A 25,647-nucleotide genomic window follows, 5' to 3' on the forward strand; every position below is an offset into this window, starting at 1 on the left:
ACCGCTCAGTCAGATACTTAGATACTTGTATGCTTGTATGCTCAGTCAGATTATATGCAACACAGGACATGCTAGATAATATCTAGTAATAACACCAACCATGTGTAGTTAACTAGTGATTATGATTGATTGTTTTTTATAAGATAAGTTTAATGCTAGCTAGCAACTTACCTTGGCTTACTGCATTCGCGTAACAGGCAGTCTCCTTGTGGAGTGCAACGAGAGAGAGGCAGGTCGTTATTGCGTTGGAATAGTTAACTGTATGTTGCAGGATTGGATCCCCGAGCTGACAAGGTGAAAATCTGTCGTTCTGCCCCTAAAAGAGGCAGTTAACCCACCGTTCCTAGGCCGTCATTGAAAATAAGAACGTGTTCTTAACTGATTTGCCTAGTTAAATAAAGGTATAAAAAATATGTAGGAAATTGGTATTTTTTTACCAATTTCCGATTGTTATGAAAACTTGAAATCGTCCCTAATTAATCGGCCATTCCGATTAATCGGTCGACCTCTACTTAATAGTGACCAAAAACTAATTTTTCAAACATGCTATAGTAATGTGAGCATTCCTATACTACTAGTATGTATGTGGAAAATGGTATAATGCACAAAGTCTAGTATAGAAAATAGTTATGAAAGCCCCTGACCTGGACTAGTTGACAGAAAACACTGTTGTGTCGGAGACAGACTTTTTCCTTATCACTGTCAGTCCTTCCATCTTATCACTAGTCCCTGAGGCGTGGGGCAGTTGGTTAGTTTGTTAACCCTGCCTTATCAATGGTTATCTCTGCAGAGCATTCCTGTGGTGAAAGTGTCTGTTAGAGCCTGTAAGGCTCTGGCACTGCCCTGTCCTGATAGATACAATGATGTTGTCCATCTAGGGTACCAGGTTTTTAACTGCCTATGTTCCTCAACATTATCTTTTTGGTGGGATTTTAAATGGTGAATTACAGAAAGGATTTAAGTCATTCAAAGTTATCTGGTATCGCTGTGAAACATCACTGTCCTTTGATGGTAAACAAAAATGTGTCTTGCGAAATAAAACACAAGTTAATATTATCCTCATTAAAAATATGTTTCCTCCATCTATAGTACATTTATGATTAGGGCTGGGTCTGGGGTTGTGTTTGGGGCTGAGAAAGAGGCTGCGTCTGGGGCTGAGGCTGGAGCTAGGCCTTGGGCTGGTAGTAAGGCTGGGTTGCAGGCTGGGGTTGAGGCTGGGAGCCTGGGCTGGGATTGATGCTGTGGCTGAGCCTGGGGTTGTGGCTGGGTCTGCGGTTGAGGTTGGAGCTGGGGCTGAGCCTGGTGTTGAGGCTGGAGTTGAGGTTGTGGCTGGGTCTGCGGTTGAGGCTGGGGCTGAGCCTGGGGTTGAGGCTTGGTCTAGGTCTGTATGTCTGGGTCTGGGGTTGAGGCTGGGGTTGAGGCTTGGATCTAGATCTGTATGTCTGGGTCTGGGACTGGGGTTGAGGCTTGGTCTAGGTCTGTATATCTGGGATTGAGGCTGGGTCTAAGTCTGTATGTCTGGGGTTAAGGTTGGGTCTAGGGTTGAGGCTGGTTCTAGGTCTGTATGTCTGGGGTTGAGCCTGGGTCTAGGTATGTATGTCTGGGGTTGAGGCTGGGTCTAGGGTTGAGGCTGGGTCTATGTCTGTATGTCTGGGATTGAGACTGGGTCTAGGTCTGTATGTCTGGGGGTTGAGGATGGGTTTAGGTCTGTATGTCTGAGATTGAGACTGGGTTTAGGTCTGTATGTCTGGGATTGAGACTGGGTTTAGGTCTGCATGTCTGGGATTGAGACTGGGTTTAGGTCTGTATGTCTGGGATTGAGACTGGGTCTAGGTCTGTATGTCTGGGGGTTGAGGTTGGGTTTAGGTCTGTATGTCTGGGGCCCTGGTTCATGTCAACTCTGGGTGCTCTCTGAAACAAAATATTGTTACCTCAATGCTTCCCTCTCTCACCCTCCTTTCCACCCTCTCTCCCTCCCGCTCTCACTCACTCTCACCCATAGTGCTCCAGTATAATCTGACAGCAGACACGCAGCACAAGGAGTCCTTCCCCTCACGTTTCCATTTCCACGGAAACGGGACGTCCAACGCTACAACAGGGCGGGTCAAGACCAGACACGACCAGCTGACCTGCGTCCCCCACCAGGCCTTCATAAGGGTGAGTAAGAGTTCAGGGGTAAGGGGTCGGATGTGAGGGTCAGCAGCTGTAACCACTGAGAACTGTTGTCAGGTATGCAATGGCTTCAGGTAAGTTTAGAACCCCAGCCCAGACACTATAATCACTAACTCAGAGTCAGTTATTGTAAGAACCTATGCGTGGCCTCAAGTCAGTTTAGGCTGTGGTGTCAATTATTAAAATATCAGCCAGGCATCAAAGAACTGACTTCAGGTCAGGTCAGCATGCTTTTTTTTTATTTTTTGTATTTTTATTAACCCCCCCCTTTGGAGGACAAATATATTTTTGTTTTTTTACTGCTTTTCTGCTTCATATACATACATTTTTACATTTTAAATATACATTTTACATATACATTTTAAATACGCATTTTACATATACATTTTAAATACGCATTTTACATACTTTTATATAAAGCAGTCAAATAACAATAAAATAATAGTACATTTCCAAACATAAGCTCTACAATTCCAACCCTCACCCACCTATCACCATTGACCACCCTTGTTTGGTTTCCATGTGCCATATATTTTTAAATTGTGCTGTGATGTTGTTTTACCTTTCTAATCGTATAGTATCCACAGATTATGAGCTAAAGATGAAAACCTTTCCTACTAGTATTATTATATTATTTAGTAACTGACTATGGCTTTCCAATTCGCCCGACAATGCTATTTGTAAGGTTAATTTTAAGAGCATGTTGTGATTTTTTTAACCATTCATGAACCTGTGACCGGAAACAAGCTACATAGGGGAAATACCAGAATAAATGATCTATTGATTCTGTCTCTTCGCAGCAAAATCTACAGAGCTGAGATTGCTGTATGCCCCATATATATAGCATTCTGTTGGTGGCAAAAATATAATCATTTTAATTGGAAAACTCTAAGTGTTGAATGAAGTGTAGTTTTTTGTACCAGTTCATAAACCATGTGTCGTGGAATTGGTACATTACAAATCTCTTCCCATTTATTTTGCAACCTGGCGCAGCTGTCAACGTTTTTGTCCTCAAATGAAACTGGTATATTTTTCTATTTATGCTAGTTCCTTTCAGCCAATTTGTGTCTTTAATATATGGCAGGCAAACAAGTTCCCTGCTTCTCCCTTTTCCCCTTGCCTCCTCCATTTTTGTGGTAATGCTGCAATCAGTTGGTTGTACATTTGGATTGAGCAGATATTCACATATATTTTCGATAGCTGCATATGTGACAACTCCTCCGTTTCTATTCATAATATCATTAATAAATATAATAAATGTTTTTTAAAAAAAATTCCATAAAGAATGTTTTATTTATTGATCAGTATATTTGAGTTTAACTATAACGTTTGTTGTAATATTTGTTCTATCTTTTCTGGAGGATATATCTGAAATTGTAACCAACTTTGTATGGCTTGTTTAAGAAAGGGCGATACTTTAAACACATTTTATTTTCAATTAGGAGGAAATGAGAAGTTGTAATCTGTATAAAGGTAAAAAGGCCATTTTTGACCAACGGATGAGCCTTTCTTAATAATCTACTGGAGAACCATTTTGGATTTAAATATAATTTATGTATGAGTGATGCTTTTAGTGAGAGGTTTAGAGCTTTAATATTTAATCATTTTAGCCCCCCACACTCATATTCATTATATAAATAAGCACATTTAATTTTGTTTTACCATTTAATTTAGTCTTAACTTAGCATTCCAAGTCAAATGTAATCTTTTTTGCTCATATGATTTATAAAATGAGTCATCTGGAGTAGGCAGTGCCATTAGTAAGTAAGTAAACTGTGATAGGACCAAAGGGTTAATCAATGTGATTTTTCCATAAATAGACAAGTATTTCCCTCTCCATGGTTGCAGAATCTTATCTATTTTTGCTAACTGTCCATTGAAATTGATTGTGGTAAGTTCATTTATATTTTTTGAGATGTGAATACCAAGTATGTCTACTTCACCATCCGCCCATTTTATTAGTAAACTACAGGGGAGTGTAAACACTGTATTTTTTAAACATCCAATACGTAATATGGTACAGCTGTCATAATGAGGTTTTAATCCATAGAAAAGTGATCAAGATCTTCAATGAGACTGTGCAGGGACCAGATTGTGGACTTCGGCATACATTGACACTTGTTTTTATCCCCTGGGTTTCTAACCCCTTGATTATCTTTTTGGTATCGCTGTGAAACATCACTGTCCTTTGATAGTAAACGAAAATGTGTCTTGCAAAATAAAACACAAGTCAATCTTATCCTCATTAAAAATATTATCTCCAATATATCGTCCATGTAAAAAACCTGTCTGATCAGGATGAACAATATCTGGTAAAACCTTTTTTATTCTATGTGCTATGCATTTTGCTAGGACTTCTGGTCAGGACAGCATGCTACTGATAGAGATCAAAGCATTATGAGTCAGTAGAGTCGAGGGACATCGGGCATTGTCTGATGGCCATAGACCTGTTTTACCTTTCGGTCGATGAATCATCTGCGTGTTTGTTATCTGCATGGACCATAATTTGGGTGGCAACTGCGTCAGCAACCAATGACCCATTCAGTTTATGTCTGATAAAGGGGTCTAATAAGGACAGTAGGTGACGTTGGGAAGTCCAGAACAACGTATCACGTTACATAGGAAGGAGCATAGTGAACTGGATAAAAATATAGCGGGACTGGGAGGAAAGGAAAGGAGGGGAGGAGTGGTTAATACTCAAGTGTTTGGAAGAGCCCCTCTGGACTCTGTCTCTCTTTCTCTCCTTTCTTTCTCTTTCTGCCGCTCCCCTTTGTCTCTTTGTCTCATGCTTTGTCTCTCTCTCTCCCCGTATATACAGTAAATCTCTCTCTCTCTCTCTCTCTCTCTCTCTCTCTCTCTCTCTCTCTCTCTCTCTCTCTCTCTCACACTCTCTCTCTCCCCGTATATACAGTAAATCTTTCTCTCTCTCTCTATCTCTCTCTCTCTCTCTCTCTCTCTCTCTCTCTCTCTCTCTCTCTCTCTCGCCATCTAAGCTAGCTCATGGTTTAACCCATGCACTTATGAACAGCTAAAGATGGAGTTATTGGAGACCATAAACCAGACTCATTATCTGTCAGAGGAAATCCCAATCTTGGTGTGACTGTGTGCGTTTGTACATTTGATGTATTTTTTTGAAGTGTGATTAATGGGTAATGGCAGTAATGAATGTTATTAACAGAGGTGACAGTACAGCAGTAAAGGGGACTGGTAGGGGAATGTGAGTGACTGATGTGACGTGGGGCTAAATGTCTTTTGGTCGCCCATTTCTGTATCAATCTCAACTCCCTCATACTGTATGCACTTTGAAAAAGTTTGAAATACTGTAATTCATGTGTACAGTCGTGGCCAAAAGTTTGGAAGATTACACAAATATTAATTTCCACAAAGTTTGCTGCTTCAGTGTCTTTAGATATTTTTGACAGATATTACTATGGAATACTGAAGTATAATTACAAGCATTTCATAAGTGTCAAAGGCTTTTATTTACAATTACATGAAGTTGATGCAAAGAGTCAATATTTCCAGTGGTTTTGTTTGTTCACCCGCCTCTTGAGAATTGACCACAAGTTCTCATTGAGATTAAGGTCTGGGGAGTTTCCTGGCCATGGACCCAAAATATCGACGTTTTGTTCGAGCCACTAAGTTATCACTTTTGCCTTATGGCAAGGTGCTCCATCATGCTGGAAAAGGCATTGTTTGTCACCAAACTGTTCCTGGATGGTTGGGAGAAGTTGCTCTACGAGGATGTGTTGGTACCATTCTTTATTCATGGCTGTGTTCTTAGGCAAAATTGTGAGTGAGTACACTCCCTTGGCTGAGAAGCAACCCCATACATGAATGGTCTCAGGATGCTTTACTTTTGGCATGACACAGGACTGATGGTAGCACTCACCTTGTCTTCTCCGAAGAAGCTTTTTTCCGGATGCCCCAAACAATCAGAAAGGGGATTCATCAGAGAAAATGACTTTACCCCATTCCTCAGCAGTCCTATCCCTGTACCTTTTGCAGAATATCAGTCTGTCCCTGATGTTTTTCCTGGAGAGAAGTGGCTTCTTTGCTGCCCTTTTTGACACCAGGCCATCCTCCAAAAGTCTTTGCCTCACTGTGCTTGCAGATGGACTCACACCTGCCTGCTGCCATTCTAGAGCAAGCTCTGTACTGGTGGTGCCCCGATCCCGCAGCTGAATCAACTTTAGGAGACGGTCCTGGCGCTTGCTGGGCCTTCTTGGGCGCCCTGAAGCCTTCTTCACAACAATTGAACCGCTCTCCTTGAAGTTCTTGATGATCCGATAAATGGTTGATTTAGGTGCAATCTTACTGGCAGCAATATCCTTGCCTGTGAAGCCCTTTTTGTGCAAAGCAATGATGACGGCACGTGTTTCCTTGCAGGTAATGAAGCACAGGTTTATAGCTGCTATGTGTGCTCACTGAAAAAATAAGAGAGGGTGGAACATAGGAATCATTCAAGAGTCTCGCTCTATAGATACCATTCTTTATTTTACAAAGTTATGTATTCAATCATTCAGTCATAGAAACGTATAGCAGTCCTTTTTTGGTATCATAGCATTACAACTTAGTCAGAACACTTTTAGCAACAATTTAGCAAAAGATAAAATAGATATCTTTGTCTTAAAAAAAATAACTGTCAGAATTAGGAGATTACTGTAGTGCCCTATCCCCCTTTAAGCTAAAGGCAGGTGTCTGAGCTGGAGGAGAGGCTCTTCGGGACATCTGCTGTGGCCACAAGCCAACTCTTTTAGTGGGACAGACAGCACAGGACACTGTAACATTGTGCCAGAGCACAGGCAGACCCCCACAACAACCTACCCCAGAACATCCATTAGCGAGGTCAAGCAAGAAGCTCCCCACTTCTCAAGGTTGTATGTAAACTGATCCTTTAATTTTCTCTTTCTATTTACGGCTTGTAGAAAGATGTCCGAGATATCTTCACACCCATCCATTTTGAGGTTTCGTACACCCTCAAAGAGCACACTGTCCATAACGGAGGATCCACTTTCCCTGCTCTGAAACCCATACTGCAGCAGAGAGGGGGGCACGGTAACCTGGTGGCCAATAAGGTGAGTCTCATAGGGCCAGTTTCCCAGACACAGATTAAGGCCTAGATTCAATCAGATCAAACGTTAACCGGCGATAGCGGACACCCGCATAGCTGATGTTTTAGCGGTGTCTCTGGTGAAACTGAGTTGGAGCTGTCAAATCAGTGAGCAGATGCAGATCATTGCAACAAAGCCACACCCATTCCACTCACATTAGAAGTTCAGATTGAGAAAGTGAATGAATGAGAAATAATGACACTCAAATTGAAAATCATTAAACAAAATAAATATTGAGGATTTATATCAGCCTTATCGAGGTGTAGATTACGACTCACATTCCAGTGTTCGAATTTGTAAACAAGGCTGCATAAGATTTCTCTTAATTCAAATCCATGCAGCCAATGTAAAAACTATAATTTTGATGTCATGGATAGTCAGTCCTGGTATCCATAGCTCTGTCTATGAATTTGAAAGTGGTTACATTTCTCCGTCTGTCAGAGTTTCAACAAAACCGAGGCGGGGTGACCGTCTTGTTATTGTTTCAATGAAAGGATTCTAGCTTTAAGAATCTTGCTCAATGGAGAATCTACATTGAAAGTGCTCTTTAGCCCAGGTACTAGGCTGTGTCCGGGAAACTAGCTCTACAGTTCTCCACTCATATTGATGCATGGTATGGTAGAGGATTCCAGAGGTGGGACCAAGGCATTGTTTTACAAGTCACAAGTAAGACTCAAGTCTTAGCACTCAAGTCCCAAATCAAGTCTCAAGTCAAGACAGACAAGTCTCAAGTCAAGACAGGCATGTCTCAAGTCCTAAACTTTGAGTTTCGAGTTCTAAACAAGTCCTAATGTGCTCTTCACCAAATGTAATACCATTTCATATTTCTAACAAGAGTAATAGTTAGTATATTACATTTACGCAAATCATGAATGCCAAATAAACTTTATATTTCCAAGGAAATACGTGGGTAGCCATGAGAAAGACACCCCCCCCCCCTCCCCAATAGTGATCAGCTATTGAGGATCGATATGGGGGCGCAGTCGGCGATGTAGGCTTGTACACAATCGCCCAACCTTAACACACACACACACACACACACCCACCTCCACACACTCTCTCTGTGTGGTTACAGTAGGCTAATGTATTTCAATGGTTTTCAGAACACCAGTAACATCAGTCAGGATTTAGGCTACCAACTGCCTAGCCAGTTGTAGCTCAATCTTGGGTGCAAGGATCACGTTCCCGCACTGACTGACTGTGTGGAGGCTCATTGATTTAACGTTACATTAGCCTACATGATACACCAGTAAAGTTATAAATGATATAGCTGTCGGCTCTATTAGCCTACATGATACACCAGTAAAGTTATAAATGATATAACTGTCGGCTATATTGGCCTCGACTTACCGCTCTTTGTGCAGCTTCTAATATAGAACAAAGATGGAAATTGTTGCGCCTCCGTCTGTCATTTTCTTCCCATGTTTTACATGTTGCAATCCGTTTTTTGTAGTCTTCATATCCCAAAATAATAATTTTGTTTATCATCTTTCCAAGGGCTCCATCTGAATTCACCCCCCGACGTTCCTCTGCATAGCCACACGCAACTTTTTCTCAGCTGGTACAATTTAATTGGCTGCTGTCCGATTCAAACTTTAATCCGTTAAATGAAGAGTTGATGCGCTGCACACTTTTTTTAATAGCATCATTTTTTAGATTTGGGCTTGGGGAGGGTATCAAGTCAGGTCAGGGTAAAAGGCCCAAGTTCAAGTTGTCACGAGTCATTGGTGTTAAAGTCAAAGTCGAGTTGCAAGTCATCATATTTGTGACTCGAGTCTGACTCCTCCAAGTCATATGACTCGAGTCCACACGTCTGGAGGATTCATAACTGTACGGATGGCCCCATCATCTTACACTTTATTTGCACCTTTCCTATCCATAGACAGAGTTTGCTCGGTACTGTTCATTGGCCAACTGCTCAACCAATCTACAGGTCTCTGCTCAACTGGTGTTACCACAGTAAGTACAGTAGCATTTCATCATGTTCAATTACAATATGTTTTCTTTTTCTCACAACCTTTTGTCTTGAAGCTTTGACTTTCTATTTCTCATCTCTGCTGTCGACAAACCTGAGCTCTTGAAAGGTTCATTTTACAAATGAAATATACAGCATTTAAAACAAACAGTATTTCTGGAGGGAAAACAACCTTCATGGGACCAAGATCAAGTGTTGTCAGTAGAGCCTCCATTACACCAATATGGTCACACTTAAATGCTTAACCGCCAAGCTAATACATGATCTGATTATTCATGAGGTGTGTGTGTGTGTGTGTGTGTGTGTGTGTGTGTGTGTGTGGGTGTGTGTGTGTGTGTGTGTGTGTTGGTGTGGGTGTGTGGGTGTGTGTGGGTGTGTGGGTGTGTGCAGGCTTGTGAGGCCCGCAGTGCTGGTGTCAAGGAAACCACCCCCTTATACTGTAGGTCCTGGTCAAAAGTAATGCACTATGTAGTGTATATTGTGCCATTTGGGATGCAGCCCTAGTCTCAGTGCCAGCTCAGTTCAGTTCCCCTCCCTAAGGTGTAATTACTAATTCCCTAAAAGCCAGGAAACCAGCACGTCCCAGATGGCACCCTATTCCCTACAGTATGTAGTGCACTACTTTTGACCAGGACCCATAGAGCCATTTGGGACATGTTGTTTCTCTCTGTTGTTTCTATCTTGTTACTATTTCTGTTTCTGTTTAGTCTGTTGGTCTCCTCTGAAACCATGAAGCTGGCACTTTAAAAAAAGTTATATGACTCAAGTCTAATGAAGTATGAAATTATATGTTTTGTTGTATGACTAAAGTCAATTGAAGTAAGGCAATAATTGCCTACACGAGAGGGTATGATTAATTCTGGTTTTAGCACAGATGTTTGCTAGTCACAGGTATAAGGAAAGAGACTTTCAGTTTTATACTTATGCAATAAGGACCGAGGAGGTGTGGTATATGACCAATATACAACGACTAGGGGCTGTTCATATGCACAATGGAATGCACAGTGCCTGGAAACAGCCATTAGCCGTGGTATATTGGCTATATACCACAATCCTCCAAGGTGCCTTATTGCTATTATAAACTGGTTACCAATGTAATATACCACGGCGTTCAGCCAATCAGCATTCAGGGCTCAAACCACCCAGTTTATAATAAGACTGTTATTATTGCAGGAGACACAACAACATGCCGTACTTTGCACTTGGCAATGGGAAGACCATCATGTTGAACACAACCCTGGTGAACACGGGAGATGATGCATTCCTCCCCAGACTCCAGCTCCGATTCCCCAGTAACCTGCACTACATCAAAGTGCTTGATGCAGTAAGTGTTTGACTGATGTATGTTTTGATTACCCAAAGTTATTCAAATTCTCACATGATCACCAATGTAATTTAGATGTTGTTGCATGGACAGTTCAAGAAACACACACAACTCTGTGAGAAAGCAGAAGAATCTGTGCCCTCTTGGATTGCAATAAGTAACTCACACAATCCCATCATCTATCTGTTATTGTTTTCAGGAGGAGAAGTTTGTGAGCTGTGACATTTCAGAGGAGAACAAGACAATAGTAGGAGTGGATTGCAGTGTGGGAAACCTATACCTCAGCTCTGGGGCCAAGGTTGGCTTCACACTCAACCTGACTCCAACATTTCTCCAACCTTACTCTAACCTTACACCAAAGTTACTCCATTAAACTGGATCTGAGTGTTCTCACTACTTGTTGGAAACACCATCAGCTGAAGACTAATTTGAACTAATTACTCAGACCAATTTATTTAGTTAGGTGCCAATGTTCCTGCTGTGTCTTATTTTCCACAACTAATGCTGTTGTCTTGCTTGGTAACTAATGAGACTTTCCATCATTTATGCAGGTCAATATCAGTTTTCTGTTGGATGTGAACCAGAGTAGTAGTGTTGGTGACGTTAGCATCTCCATCAACGCTAGTGGGTAAGTACAGACCCAACTTTGTTGAATGACAGTGTTATCGAGTACAATGTTTCGACCCAAAGGTCTTTGTCAGTATCTTTCTTTCATGATTTTTGTAAGTAACTGGATGTGCTTACAGTACTTCTGACCTAAGATCCGATCCCCTAACCCCCGAACACATTTTCTCTCCGAAATACATGAAATAATCAAATCACAGGAGGCCGGTGGCACCCATATTAGAGAGGACAGGCTCATAGAAATGGCTGGAACTGAATAAAAATAGAATGGTATCGAACTCATCAAATGTATGTTTTCCATGTGTTTGATACCATTCCATTTACTCCATTCAAGCCATTATAATGAGCTGTCCTCCCCTCAGCAACCTACTGTGAATCGAATGACATGTTTTTGAAACTGACGTCTTGCTACAACGTCGGTGACGTCTTGCTGCTGACCAGCCTTATTAAACCGAACAGGCAAACGGAGAATTGTAAAACAGCCCAGTGAGACACAGTGAGATATGATGTAGTCTATGTGTTTGTTCGGTTGTTAGGGGAACAGGAAACACAAAGTCTCAGTTAGCTGAATCATTCAAATCAGAGGGTGCTGCAGGTTCCCTCTTTTGGGTTCTGTCCCATAATTGTTTGATTGTGTGGTTAAGAAATTCTCCTTGCGGGCTGTGTTTTGTTTTTTGGGTAAATAATGGCTTTGGAATGTTTGGCCATTCCAGAACACTCTAGAACACTCCATGTTTGAACTTAACTGGAGTTTTGTTCAAAGACTATAAATGTGATGTTTCTGTCTTCCTTCATACATTGGGGTGGCAGGTATCCTAGTGGTTAGAGCATTGGGCCAGTAACCGAAAGATTGCTGGATCCAATTCCCGAGCTGACAAAGTAAAAACCTGTCATTCTGCCCCTGAACAACTGCGTTAGAGCTGTCAAATCCACAAGCAGCTCCCAGTATTATACCTAAAGCAGACATTGCCCTTGGCTGCACGGAGTTGCATTAAGAGAAATCCCATGCAGCCTTGAAGTTTGAATTCTGGAATGTGAGATATAATATACATCTCAATTAGGCTCGTCATTATTGCTATATAGCCTATACTTTCCCGGTCTGAACGCCAGTGGGGCGGGTGTGACTTCATGACAATGATCAATTAGGCAATTAGACATTCAACTACACTTACAAGGTATGTACAGTATAGTATCACCGATTTGATAGCTCCAACGCAGTTCCACCTCCGACATCGCCAAAACATCATCAATGGGGGTGATGGCGATCGCCGGTTAACGCTTGATCTGATTGAATCTAGGTGTCATGTAATGCTCCTCACTGTGAGCAATACTAGGAATTTGAAGTTCTGCAAAGTCTTATGTTTTAGAAATTCTTTGGTTTTGAGTCCTTTAACAGTATAATGGCATGAGCTATGTTATTAGGCCTGCATCACTATAAAATGTAATCAAAATAGATTTTTTTTTTTTAATCTTACATTGTGTATTTTCCAGGGACAATTATGAAAACGAGGATCTTCTGCATGACAACTCTGCCACTCTGATGTTACCACTGAGATATGGAGTACATGTCAACATTCATGGGTAAGACACCGATTTACAGCAGTGGTAGGCAAAGCGGATGGTCCGGAACGTAATTATAATCATTTGTACACACCAAACTGACCACAACTAAGCCAAAAAAGAGATTAAATTTGAAAATAACAATCGTTTAATTACTTCATTACATTGACACACAATCAAATATCTATTTTTTGGTGGGAATACTTAGGAACAGATTTCCTAAATTAAACTTTTTTTTGCTGAATTCCTGGTGATTTTGCAGTGTTTTTGACCCCCAAAAATTTTGCAAAAAAATGTGGGGTACCAAAACAAAGGCTGAACGCCTTTTGTCGACCCCTGATTTTACAGTAACAAAGACAGTTCCTTCCTCAGCATTGGCAGTATATATTTAAATACATCTTATTGCACTTCATAAGATAATCACTGCTCTCCCTTGCAGGTTTATGACTCCAACATCCTTTGTATTTGGTGACCAGGCACCTATTCCAGTTGATTGCTACACAGAGACATTCAACTACACTTACAAGGTATGCACAGTATAGTACACACTTATGAGAGACTGATAGACTCACTACAGCTTAGTTGTAGCTTTCAAATGAATTAATGAGTTTATACTGACCTGTGTACTTTCCTCCACTTGATAGGTTGTCAATATTGGTCCAAGCAAATCTCTCAACACGATAGTGGAGATTGATATTCCCAAGATCCTGTCACCATATCCATACAGATTACTCCACGTCACAGACTTCCATGTATGTTTGGGAATATTCGTAACTTGTCACTGGTCTATTTTTAAACGTTCATCTAGATTATTGTTATATTATTAGATTTTTTTCTGCTATTAAACTTTTCTATTATTCTACTTAATATGTGCATGTTTGCATTGTGATATAGGCATACATGAATGAATGTTTAACTTGTTTTCTTTTCCATCTGTCAGACGTCTCTTGGAGAATGCTCCATTCGAAACGACTCCATTGCGGTGGAGGATGCCTGTGAGGTGCCACAATCCTCTTTCATCAAAGAACTGGTCTTCTTCTTCTCCAAAAACAGCAAACGCAAAATGGTAAATATCACCCCCTACCTCCTCCTCCCTTCTAATATATAGTTATCTATACCACTCATTTTGTTGTGCCCTTTGTCCTTATTTCAGCATTAACATTTTATTGCTGATTGTTGTATGTTTGCATATTTCATGCCATTTTTTATTGTAAGAGCTTTTGGATGTGTTAGATTTCCAATGTATCCATTACACATGGCAAATAAAATATAAACTTGAACTTGAACCTTTCTCTCCATAGTTCTGTGCCTATGGTGATGACCTGTGCCTGACTCTGGAGTGTAGACTAGGAGATATGGACATTGGGAAAGAAGCCACCATTCACATGGAAGTGAAGTTGAATCCCACCGTTCTACAGCTCTCACCTGTAAACACTTAACTTATGTTACACGTGCCCTTGCACCTCTCATTACATGGCCAAAGTCTCAGTCTCATAAATGTACCGGTGTGTGTATAGTGTGTGTACGGGATGGTCTGTGCCCCTCCCCCTTTCTAGTCATTCTATTTCTATTGTCTACTCAAATTGATTTCCTTCCTCTCTTCTTAGGGACGTCATGGAGTGATGCTGATGGAGAGTACTGGCATCATCACATCACCAAGGGAGGACCCTCAAACCATCATCCTACAGAAGATCCCTATCGCTCAGGTAAAAAGTTAATCTCATACAGCAGTCGAATGGAGAATACACTTATTACGACTTACATACTATGTCCCTTTTCCACAATTGAGGTCACTCAAGTCCATGTCCTGGTAGAGTAAGGAGGTGTCAGGATAGCTCTGTAACCTCGAGTACCTCTGTTGAGTTTCAAACTGTATAAACACTGGTATCCATAGGACAGCGCCGGTAATGACAGCCCTATGTAAAAAACCTGGTATGCTGTTGCACGTCATAGAAATATTATACGAGTTCTGTAATAGTGTTGTATTTCATTCCTTGTCTCAGGTTGTGTTGGAGGCCCACTTCAGCCAGAAGCCTCAGGCAGCAGTGGAGGTGTTTATCATTGTAGTGAGTCTAGTGGTGGGACTCCTGATCCTGGCCCTGCTCATCTTCGCCCTCTGGAAGGTCAGTACTACTCCCTTATATCACACACAAGACAGGATGCAAACACACTACAAAGTGCAAACCAATCACAGTCTTCTTCTCCTGCTTCCTTTTCTTAAAATGCATAATTTGAAGTACTAGATGTATAGATGGTAGCTGTATATCAATGTATGGACTGTAATCTGAACCTGAACCCTGTTCTCTTTCCTTCTCAGATTGGTTTCTTTAAAAGGCAGTTTAAGAAGGAGGATGAGATCAGGAGGGATAGCTGGGACTATGTACCAAAACATTTGACTAAGACTGAGAGTAGATCCTAAGATTGAGATCAAGACAGAGTGACTGTGTCCTAATACAGAATGGTTCTATACTACAACATGAACTAAGAGGCACATTTTTACTGAAATCATCCAAACCCAAGGGAAAGAACTGCTGGACCATTCAAATTGTGATGGCTCAGAATGACAAGGAAAGAAAAAATGTCATTTCCCTAAAACATGCAAGAGGAAAAGGCTGACGAAGTGTAAGTTTAAAATGTGTTGTCAGCGGGACAACTATATTACACTTTATCTCAGGGTCTGGTGCAGTGAGACTATAAAACATTGGAGTGTTTACATTGACTGTATGTTAGAACGTGTAATGTACATTAGAACATGGACTATGTACATTAGAACATGTCATGTACATTAGAACATGGACTATGTACATTAGAACATGTAATGTACATTAGAACATGTAATGTACATTAGAACATGGACTATGTACATTAGAACATGGACTATGTACATTAGAACATGGACTATGTACAGTAGAACATGTCATGTACATTAGAACATGGACCATGTACATTAGAACCTGGACTATGTACATTAGAACATGTCGTGTACATTATAACATGTCATGTACATTAGCACATGCCATGTACATTAGGACATGGACTATGTACATTAGAACATGCCATGTACATTAGGACATGGACTATGTACATTAGAACATGGACTATGTACATTATAACATGGTCTATGTACATTAGAACATGGACTATGTACATTAGAACATGGACTATGTACATTAGAACATGTCATGTACATTAGAACATGTCATGTACATTAGAACATGGACTATGTACATTAGAACATGTCATGTACATTAGAACATGGACTATGTACATTAGAACATGTCATGTACATTAGAACATGTCATGTACATTAGAACATGGACCATGTACATTAGAACATGGACTATGTACATTAGAACATGTCATGTACATTAGAACATGGACAAGGTACATTAGAACATGGACTATGTACATTAGAACATTAGAACAACAGAACTTGATAAATAAGCACAAACCGAAACAAGAAGGTACTATCTGTACCTGTCCATTAATTGAGGACTGCTCATTTTCCATTGCAAAACATTTTGACACGGTGTGCCCTAATGAACATGGCCCAAGTCTCACAGACCTGACTACTTGGATTCGGTCGAGGTACGAAACATTTATGAATGCACTGCTGAAGCTTTTCTTTATGCATAGGAACTTCATCTGTATACACTCAGGGGCCAGTTTATTAGGTACAACACCTTGTTCACGAAAATGGTTCACTCCTACAGACAGTGAGTCACGTGGCTTGCTATATACAGTGGGGCAAAAAAGTATTTAGTCAGCCACCAATTGTGCAAGTTCTCACACTTAAAAAGATGAGAGAGGCCAGTAATTTTCATCATAGGTACACTTCAACTATGACAGACAAAATGAGAAAATAAATCCAGAAGATCACATTGTAGGATTTTTTTATGAATTTATTTGCAAATTATGGTGGAAAATAAGTATTTGGTCACCTACAAACAAGCAAGATTTCTGGCTCTCACAGACCTGTAACTTCTTCTTTAAGAGGCTCCTCTGTCCTCCACTCGTTACCTGTATTAATGGCACCTGTTTGAACTTGTTATCAGTATAAAATACACCTGTCCACAACCTCAAACAGTCACACTCCAAACTCCACTATGGCCAAGACCAAAGAGCTGTCAAAGGACACCAGAAACCAAATTGTAGACCTGCACCAGGCTGGGAAGACTGAATCTGCAATAAGTACGCAGCTTGGTTTGAAGAAATCAACTGTGGGAGCAATTATTAGGAAATGGAAGACATACAAGACCACTGATAATCTCCCTCGATCTGGGGCTCCACGCAAGATCTCACCCCGTGGGGTCAAAATGATCACAAGAACGGTGAGCAAAAATCCCAGAACCACATGTGGGGACCTAGTGAATGACCTGCAGAGAGCTGGGACCAAAGTAACAAAGCCTACCATCAGTAACACACTACGCCGCCAGGGACTCAAATCCTGCAGTGCCAGACGTGTCCCCCTGCTTAAGCCAGTACATGTCCAGGCCCGTCTGAAGTTTGCTAGAGAGCATTTGGATGATCCAGAGGAAGATTGGGAGAATGTCATATGGTCAGATGAAACCAAAATATAACTTTTTGGTAAAACCTCAACTCGTCGTGTTTGGAGGACAAAGAATGCTGAGTTGCATCCAAAGAACACCATACCTACTGTGAAGCATGGGGGTGGAAACATCATGCTTTGGGGCTGTTTTTCTGCAAAGAGACCAGGACGACTGATCCGTGTAAAGGAAAGAATGAATGGGGCCATGTATCGTGAGATTTTGAGTGAAAACCTCCTTCCATCAGCAAGGGCATTGAAGATGAAACGTGGCTGGGTCTTTCAGCATGACAGTGATCCCAAACACACCGCCCGGGCAACGAAGGAGTGGCTTCGTAAGAAGCATTTCAAGGTCCTGAGTGGCCTAGCCAGTCTCCAGATCTCAACCCCATAGAAAATCTTTGGAGGGAGTTGAAAGTCCGTGTTGCCCCAAAACATCACTGCTCTAGAGGAGATCTGCATGGAGGAATGGGCCAAAATATCAGCAACAGTGTGTGAAAACCTTGTGAAGACTTACAGAAAACGTTTGACCTCTGTCATTGCCAACAAAGGGTATATAACAAAGTATTGAGATAAACTTTTGTTATTGACCAAATACTTATTTTCCACCATAATTTGCAAATAAATTCATAAAAAATCCTACAATGTGATTTTCTGGATTTTATCTTTCTCATTTTGTCTGTCATAGTTGAAGTGTACTACCTATGATGAAAATTACAGGCCTCTCTCATCTTTTTAAGTGGGAGAACTTGCACAATTGGTGGCTGACTAAATACTTTTTTGCCCCACTGTAAAGTCGGCAGACCGGCATCAAGGCATTCAGTTACTCTTCGATTGAACATTAGAATGCGCAAAATGAGTGACCTAAGCGACTTTGAGCATGGCATGATCGTTGGTGCCAGGCGCGCCAGTTCCAGTATCTCAGAAACGGACGGAATCCTGGGCTTTTCACGCACAACAGAGTCTAGGATTTAATGAGAATGATGAGACAAACAAAAAACATCCAGTCAGCAGCAGTCCTGTGGACAAAACAGCTCGTTGATGAGAGGTCGAAGGAGAATAGCAAGAATCGTGCAAGCTAAGAGGTGGGCCACAAACAAGCAAATAATGACGCAGTACAACAGCATCTCAGAACATTGTCATGGATGGGCTATTGCAGCAGACGACCGCACCGGGTTCCACTCCTATCAGCTAAAAACAAGAACAAGTGGCTCCAGTGGGCACGCGATCACCAACACTGGACAACTGATGAGTGGAAAAACATTGCCTGGTCCGACGAATCCCGGTTCCTGTTACATCATGCTGATTGCAGAGTCAGGATTTGGCAGAAGCAGCATGAATCCATTGCCTCCTCCTGCCTTGTGTCAACGGTACAGGCTGGTGGCAGTGGTGTAATGGTGATGGAAATGTTTTCCTGGCACACTTTAGGTCCCTTGATACCAATTGAGCAACCTTTCCATGCCCCAAAGAATTCAGGTTTGTCTGGAGGCAAAGTGAGGTCCGACCCGGTACTAGATGGGTGTAACTAATAACCTGGCCGTTGAGTGTATATTGATATATACACATCTATATGTCAAATCTATATCATCAATAGATGTGTATATATATAGAAGTGGATGGGACAGAGGTTTAAGCTTATTTATGTAGTATAGAACTGAAGACAACAGAAGGATGAGGAGAACAGTGTAGTGTCATCTGTGAAAAAAGGGGGCTGTTGTTGGGTGTCACTCAACTCACTGAATGACACATGAATGACACACTCCTCAAGGGGACAGCACCCTGTGTGTGTGTGTGTGTGTGTGTGTGTGTGTGTGTGTGTGTGTGTGTGTGTGTGTGTGTGTGTGTGTGTGTGTGTGTGTGTGTGTGTGTGTCTGTGACCCTCTAGAGCAGGTGTATTCAACTCTACGAGGTCCAGAGCCTGCTGGTTATCTGTTCTACCTGATAATGAATTGCACCCACCTGATGTCCCAGGTCTAAATCAGTCCCTGATTAGAGGGGAACAACAAAGTGTGTGTGTGTGTGTGAGCAACTCATACCAGTCAGGTCGTTCAAGATTGACGTCGAAATTGGACATTTATCTATGTCCAGAGGATGTCAAGAAATGCCTTTTTATAATTGTTTTACCCTATCCCAAACATTAACCCTTACCTAACCATTTGGAAGGAGTGCCTAAACTGAATGTTTGAACCCTATCCCAAACCTTAACCATTACCTTAACCATTCGGACCATAACTTCAAAGTTTGACGTTTGGAGACATGGAACGATACAGAGCAGCTGGAGCAACAAAACACTTTGAAATGTGATGTTTGGAGCAACTTTGAAATGTGATTTTTGGAGCGACTTTGAAATTGATGTTGGAGTAACTTTGAAATTGGATGTTATGAGCAACTTCTAAATTTGACGTTTGCAGAACAGATGAACATCTGATTCTGCAGTGAGACTGTGAGAGCTCGTTGCTCGTACACCATGCCAGCAGAAGTTTTCAATGCAGTCAGAAAAAAACAATGTAAAAGCTGGTTCTTCAGTGACTCAGAAATGTTCCTCAAGGCATAGCAGACATGCCAGGCCTTAAATGAAACACACGGAACACTGACCTTCCCATTTTTTCATTTTCATCCCTTTGGATTCTCTGTTGGAATCTTTGGAATCAGTGGATTGTGTTCTTACTGTAGCTGTAAGGGATTGGAACATTCAGGTTTAGGAGATGTGGTATGCCTTGATGATGATGATGATGATGATGATGATGATGTTTTGTTGTTGAAAGAGGATTAGTAACATGTTTTTACTGCTTGTATTTTAAGGTTCAGGACAGTTAATTCAGGGAGTCAACCTTTCCTGACCAAGTTGTCAGTTATGACAAAAATAAAGGGGGCACATTCCAATTTGAATTTCAATCAAATGAAATTATAATTTTATTTTTAATAAATAAGTGTGTGGCGTGTAAAAATGAACTTTTTATATTTAATGTGTCTGTCTGTCATTGGTTATTTGATGTCTAACATTCACAGTGTCGTACAGTAGTCATGCCTGTCGGTAACATTCAGTGGCAGTGAAACCTGAGGTTCTGCATTATAGATAAACTCTACATGGAGACCGTTTTAGGTTGTGTCTATAGACTCCTCTCTTGTAGACTGTTTTAACTGTAGACAGTCTGTAAACTGAAGACTGTTTCTTCTAGAGTACAGTAGGAAATCCTGTTTGTTACATTCAGTGGTAGTGTAGGTTGATATGTGTAAAGACTCCTCCACCCTTTAGACAGTTTTAAATGGTATCGATTCCACTCTACAGACAGTGTTAAATGCAGCTGCACTTGATGTGTGCCTCCTCTGCCTCCTCGATGTCCACTCCAAACAGGGTCAGGAGTTGAGGATGTACCCTGCTGGTGAAACAAACAGGGTCGGGAGTTGGGGATCTATCCTGGTGGTGAAACAAACAGGGTCGGGAGTTGGGGATCTATCCTAGTGGTGAAACAAATAAGATCGGGAGTTGGGGATCTATCCTGGTGGTGAAACAAACAGGGTCGGGAGTTGGGGATCTATCCTGGTGGTGAAACAAACAGGGTCGGGAGGTGGGGATCTATCCTGGCGGTGAAACAAACAGGGTCAAGAGTTGAGGCTCTACCCTGCTGGTGAAACAAACAGGGTCGGGAGTTGGGGATCTATCCTGGTGGTGAAACAAACAGGGTCGGGAGTTGGGGATCTATCCTGCTGGTGAAACAAATAAATCAGTTAAAGAGGTTTTAAATGTCCCATATCTAACAGACAAATTAACAGTACTGCTAAATACATGATCAAAAAGACGGTGAAATTATACTGACCATGACCTCTAAGAACTCTCTTTGTGGGGTGTCAATTAAACCCAGATTAATATGACCATTAGATTACAGGTAGGGCTATACATAGTGAGCAGCGTTAGGTCACTGCTTTGGTAACATGTTATTTGAGACAGGGGTTGTATCCAGGTTGAAGGTCTATCTGACAGGTGCTATGGGGCTTTAGACCAGCTGAAGGATAGATTTGTACCTTATATATCGGCCAGTGTTCACACAGCGTCTCAGAGTAGGACTGCTGATTTAGGATCACTTTCAGGATCAGCACTTCTACTCAGAGAGGCTTTATTAATTCAACCCCTAGGTCATTTCTGATTGAGCCGACATATGCAGCGATTACCGTCAATACAGTCTCTGCGAACACGGGAACATTATATTTAAATTTCAACCGTGCTACATCTCTGAACTTCAGCAATACAGATTGAATCCAGCCACTAACATATGAGGTTTATCAGTGCAGGTGCTGTGGTGCTTTGGGCCAAGTCAAGAACAAGAGCTGAACCTGATGAGTAGCTCTGAGGGCACCTCCCGTAGGTCTCCGTTTACGTTCCAAGGCTAGGTCCCCTCTGAGGAGATTATGGGTGTGTTCTTAGATTCACACTCTCCGTTGTCCTCGCAGACATCGTCAGACCAGCTCCTCTGAGAGCGGGGGCGAAGCCTCACAGCTCGCACCATGTGTGTCTCTACGAAGGAGAAACTGAACTGGGAGGAAGAGGAGCAGGAGGAGGAGATTACTTTATTGTCCAGTTGTACACAAGGAGGATCCAAGACCCCTCCCTAGGACCTCCAATAAGCTTTGAGAGGGAGGTGAGGAATAGAGGATGGAAGGGCTGAGGAAACAATACCATCGTCTCAGTCATTTCTAACTATAACCACTAGGGGGCAATGATGATGCACAGGGTGAATACATGTCCCCAACAACACAATTCCCTAAACAGCAATCACGCTGTTATATGACCCTGGTCACCAAGGTTACATCCGGTCTTGGACAAAAGTTTAAACCAGTTAAGCCAGTGGAAACATGAAAGTAGTTCATATGAATGACACAGCCTATCTTTTGTCGATGAATGATACAGGGAGTACATGGAGTACAGTTGTGTCTACATTTCCTACCACAACTCATATTGTTTGGCTTATGTATTCTGACTCCCCATCAGGTTTGTGGGATGTAAATATGTTTTTCATTAGTTGGCCTTCAGACTCAGTTTCCCAGAAATCGTTCAATAGAAGTCAGACAATAAATAGTCTGGTTCATTTGTTTGTCTGAGTCATCATTTTATCATTTACACATCCTGCTTGTTTTCATGGAAAATGGCCCAACAACACAAACATTAGTCAGATCTGCTCAGACGGAAGGACAGACAGAAAGAAGGATGGACGGACGGACAGTATGGTTATGAAGTCCCCTCAAACTATTTGTTTACCCTGAACATTATGAAACCTGTTCTATTGAAACTCACAAAAAAACAAAATGTCTCTTTTCAGGTACAGTAGACTCCCACACACTGTGAGTGATCCCTGCCTACCCAGCCACACAGTAGCATCCCCCTGTATACAGCCAACTGTATATTTAGAATGTAGGTTAACAAACAGGCTTAGATTAGATTGTGTTGGATGGAAAACAGGACAGGTGGGCTGCTGGGCTCTTAAATGGACTAATCTGTATTAGCCTGAAAAGTGTTTTAGGGAAATTTGACAGTCAGTGATTAATTTGACTTGACAGTATGCTAATTCCGCTTAAGCTCACAGGGCGGCAAACTCCATTAGTGACAGCGGGATTTCCTCTCTCTCTCTCTCTCTCTCTCTCTCTCTCTCTCTCTCTCTCTCTCTCTCTCTCTCTCTCTCTCTCTCTCTCTCTCTGTGTGTTTGTGTGTGTGTGTTTACATGTGTGTGTTTACATGTGTATTTAATGTTTTCGTGTGTTTCTGTGTGTGTTTTCATGTGTGTGTGTGTGTGTGTGTTTACATGTGTTTACTGACTGACTCACTGAATGACACATGCCACTCCTCAAGGGGAGTGTGTGTGTGTGTGTGTGTGTGTGTGTGTGTGTGTGTGTGTGTGTGTGTGTGTGTGTGTGTGTGTGTGTGTGTGTGTGTGTGTGTGTGTGTGTGTGTGTGGAAGGAAGGTCTGCCCTGGTGACCTCACCTGGTTGTTTACACTGTTGTATCTCTTCAGGTGTTTGATGAACTCTGACCTGGAAGTGTTTCCTGCTGCGATCAAGGCCATGCTACCATTGTTCAATCTTACACACACACACACACACACACACAACACACACACAGAGAGAGAGGGGGAGAGAGAGAGAGAAATCGGTTCATATGTACAGTATACTACATCACTGTGGCCATTTCAATCCAAGCAGGTTGATTAAGCAACACATCCTATATTTTCCGTGATTTGTACCATGAAGAGGAATAGATAATGTCAGGAACAGAACAGACAGCAGTATACATTAGTTCCAACTTCATTAGTACTACATGATGTGTTTATTGTAAATGTGTCTACATCAACCATGCTATATTTACAAATACTCCTACTGTTCCTGTCTTGTGTAGTTAAGGTTGATGATGCTATAATACGCAGTGTGGTTCCACTGCACTGTGTGAGGCCTGTTGCTCTACTACATGCTCTATCATTACTGTGGCCAGATTCACACTGGGCCTGTGTCCAAAATGAAACCCTATTCCCCATATAAATCACTATATAGTAGTGCACTATATAGGGAATAGGATGCCATTTGGGACACAGGCTGAGCCACCTAGGAGGCCTGGTCCTACAGTGCACACATATGCTCTTGTCTTTAAGTCCTCCCTCTCTGACGCCCCCTTTAATAAGCTTTGCCATTCTCTTTAATTAAGTTCTGTCACTCCCTTAAATCAGAGTCGTTATGCGCTCAGTAGTCCAGTTAGAAGCCTTTGACCTCGGTAGTCTGATCCAAACACTGATCCCAATCTCATTGGATTACCTGGAACTGGCTAGTATGTCCCATGTATGGTACCGACCCCCCACCGGGAGTGGCCTCCTCACCCTACCTGGGGGATAACTGGCCGGGCATGGAGGCTGGACTTGGGAAGGTTGAACACCAGACAAGCTGCAGCGTTCTGGATAAATTGCAGGGGTTTGATGACACAAGCAGGAAGCCCAGCCAACAGCGAGTTGCAGTAGTCCAGACGGAAGTCGACAAGTGCCTGGATTAGGATCTGCGCCGTTTCCTGTGTGAGTTAAGGTTGTACTCTACGGATGTTGTAGAGCATGACCCTGCAGAAGCGAGTCACTGCTTTGATGTTTGCAGAGAACGACAGGGTGTTGTCCAGGGTCACGTCAAGGTGCTTTGCTCTCTGAGAGGGGGACACCGTGGAGTTGTCAACCGTGATGGAGAGGTCTTGGAGTGGGCAGGCCTTCCCTGCATAACAAGGCACGGCATGGCAGCTCGGTAAACCCATGCCATTATCACTGGTCCAGGACGTAGTTCATGCACATTGCTCAATGCTCAGTCAACCACACGCATATATACATTACTAGGCACAGATACATGCTCGCATACACTCACGCACATGCAGGCATGGATTCAGGTTTGTATGCATGTATTGTACTCACATATGCAGGAGGTGATTGTGTTAAGAGAGACCCACATACCTGGTGTTAGGGGCCAGGCCCCTGGGGGCCATGGAGCAGAGACAGGGGATGGCCATGATGCTGACATTGAGGAACAGACCCTGGTTGGTCATCCACAACTCTTGCTCTTCTAGAGAAGACGGGGTTTCAGTGACGGACAGTGTCACACTATAAAAGATAAGATATAGAAAAGTTCACATTGATAAAACATCATCCATGACAAACACACCTATGTCGTTGTCATCTTTCAAGGACTCATTTCTAAAAATATATATATATTTTCAGATGCATAATTTTGACTTTTGTCTTTCTTTGTGAGATTCTCCCCCCACATATTTAGTTGGTTGTTCTTCTACATAGAAGGTATTTTGGTTCCCTTCCAACGATCTACTAAGCCTGCAGAGGCCTGTTTCAAATCAAATTCACACAGGTAATTACTATCAAACTTGGACTACAGATTTTATAATCAGACAGACTTCTGTCACTTACTTTACTAGATCCAGCATTTCAGTCTGGACTTTCTTCACTGGAAGATAGGACAATTCACAGTCTTCAGGTCTGTAATCAGACATACCAAGATAGAGAGGGAGAGGAAGATGAAGAGAGTAGACTTTAGATGGCTGGATTGGAGAAGAGGAGGGATGGTTCTCTAGAGACAGATTCATGTGTGATAAAGAGACTATTCAAAAGGAAACCCTGGCAGGCAAGTCTCTTTCCCTGGAGGCTTAGTCCAGAATTGACGGGTATTGTGTGTGTGTGTGTGCGTCTGTGTGTGTGTGTCTGTGTGTGTCTCTGTGTGTGTGTGTGTGTGTGTGTGTGTGTGTGTGTGTGTGTGTGTATGTGTGTGTGTGTGTGTGTGTGTGTGTGTGTGTGTCTGTGTGTCTGTG

At 42.0% G+C, this 25,647-nt stretch overlaps 1 protein-coding gene and 1 pseudogene across 1 annotated transcript in view; one reads left to right on the forward strand and one right to left on the reverse strand.

Annotated features, from left to right (window-relative positions):
* LOC110520316 (integrin alpha-4) overlaps positions 1-16,543 on the forward strand; it is a 29,553-nt gene extending 13,010 nt beyond the window's left edge. Inside the window, exons 15-28 of the mRNA XM_036974824.1 lie at positions 2,003-2,157; positions 7,101-7,250; positions 9,169-9,245; positions 10,435-10,585; positions 10,785-10,883; positions 11,137-11,213; positions 12,701-12,790; positions 13,209-13,296; positions 13,414-13,521; positions 13,710-13,835; positions 14,071-14,196; positions 14,377-14,475; positions 14,773-14,892; positions 15,087-16,543. Of these exons, the coding sequence (XP_036830719.1) occupies positions 2,003-2,157; positions 7,101-7,250; positions 9,169-9,245; positions 10,435-10,585; positions 10,785-10,883; positions 11,137-11,213; positions 12,701-12,790; positions 13,209-13,296; positions 13,414-13,521; positions 13,710-13,835; positions 14,071-14,196; positions 14,377-14,475; positions 14,773-14,892; positions 15,087-15,188 (1,568 nt within the window). The 3' untranslated portion in view covers positions 15,189-16,543. The remainder of the gene's footprint in view (positions 1-2,002; positions 2,158-7,100; positions 7,251-9,168; positions 9,246-10,434; positions 10,586-10,784; positions 10,884-11,136; positions 11,214-12,700; positions 12,791-13,208; positions 13,297-13,413; positions 13,522-13,709; positions 13,836-14,070; positions 14,197-14,376; positions 14,476-14,772; positions 14,893-15,086) is intronic.
* Positions 16,544-18,088: 1,545 nt separating this feature from the next.
* The window catches only part of LOC110520318, a 41,279-nt pseudogene continuing 33,720 nt past the window's right edge, over positions 18,089-25,647 (reverse strand).

Source organism: Oncorhynchus mykiss, chromosome 3, assembly GCF_013265735.2.
Source record: "Oncorhynchus mykiss isolate Arlee chromosome 3, USDA_OmykA_1.1, whole genome shotgun sequence".
Classification (NCBI taxonomy): Eukaryota; Metazoa; Chordata; class Actinopteri; order Salmoniformes; family Salmonidae; genus Oncorhynchus; species Oncorhynchus mykiss.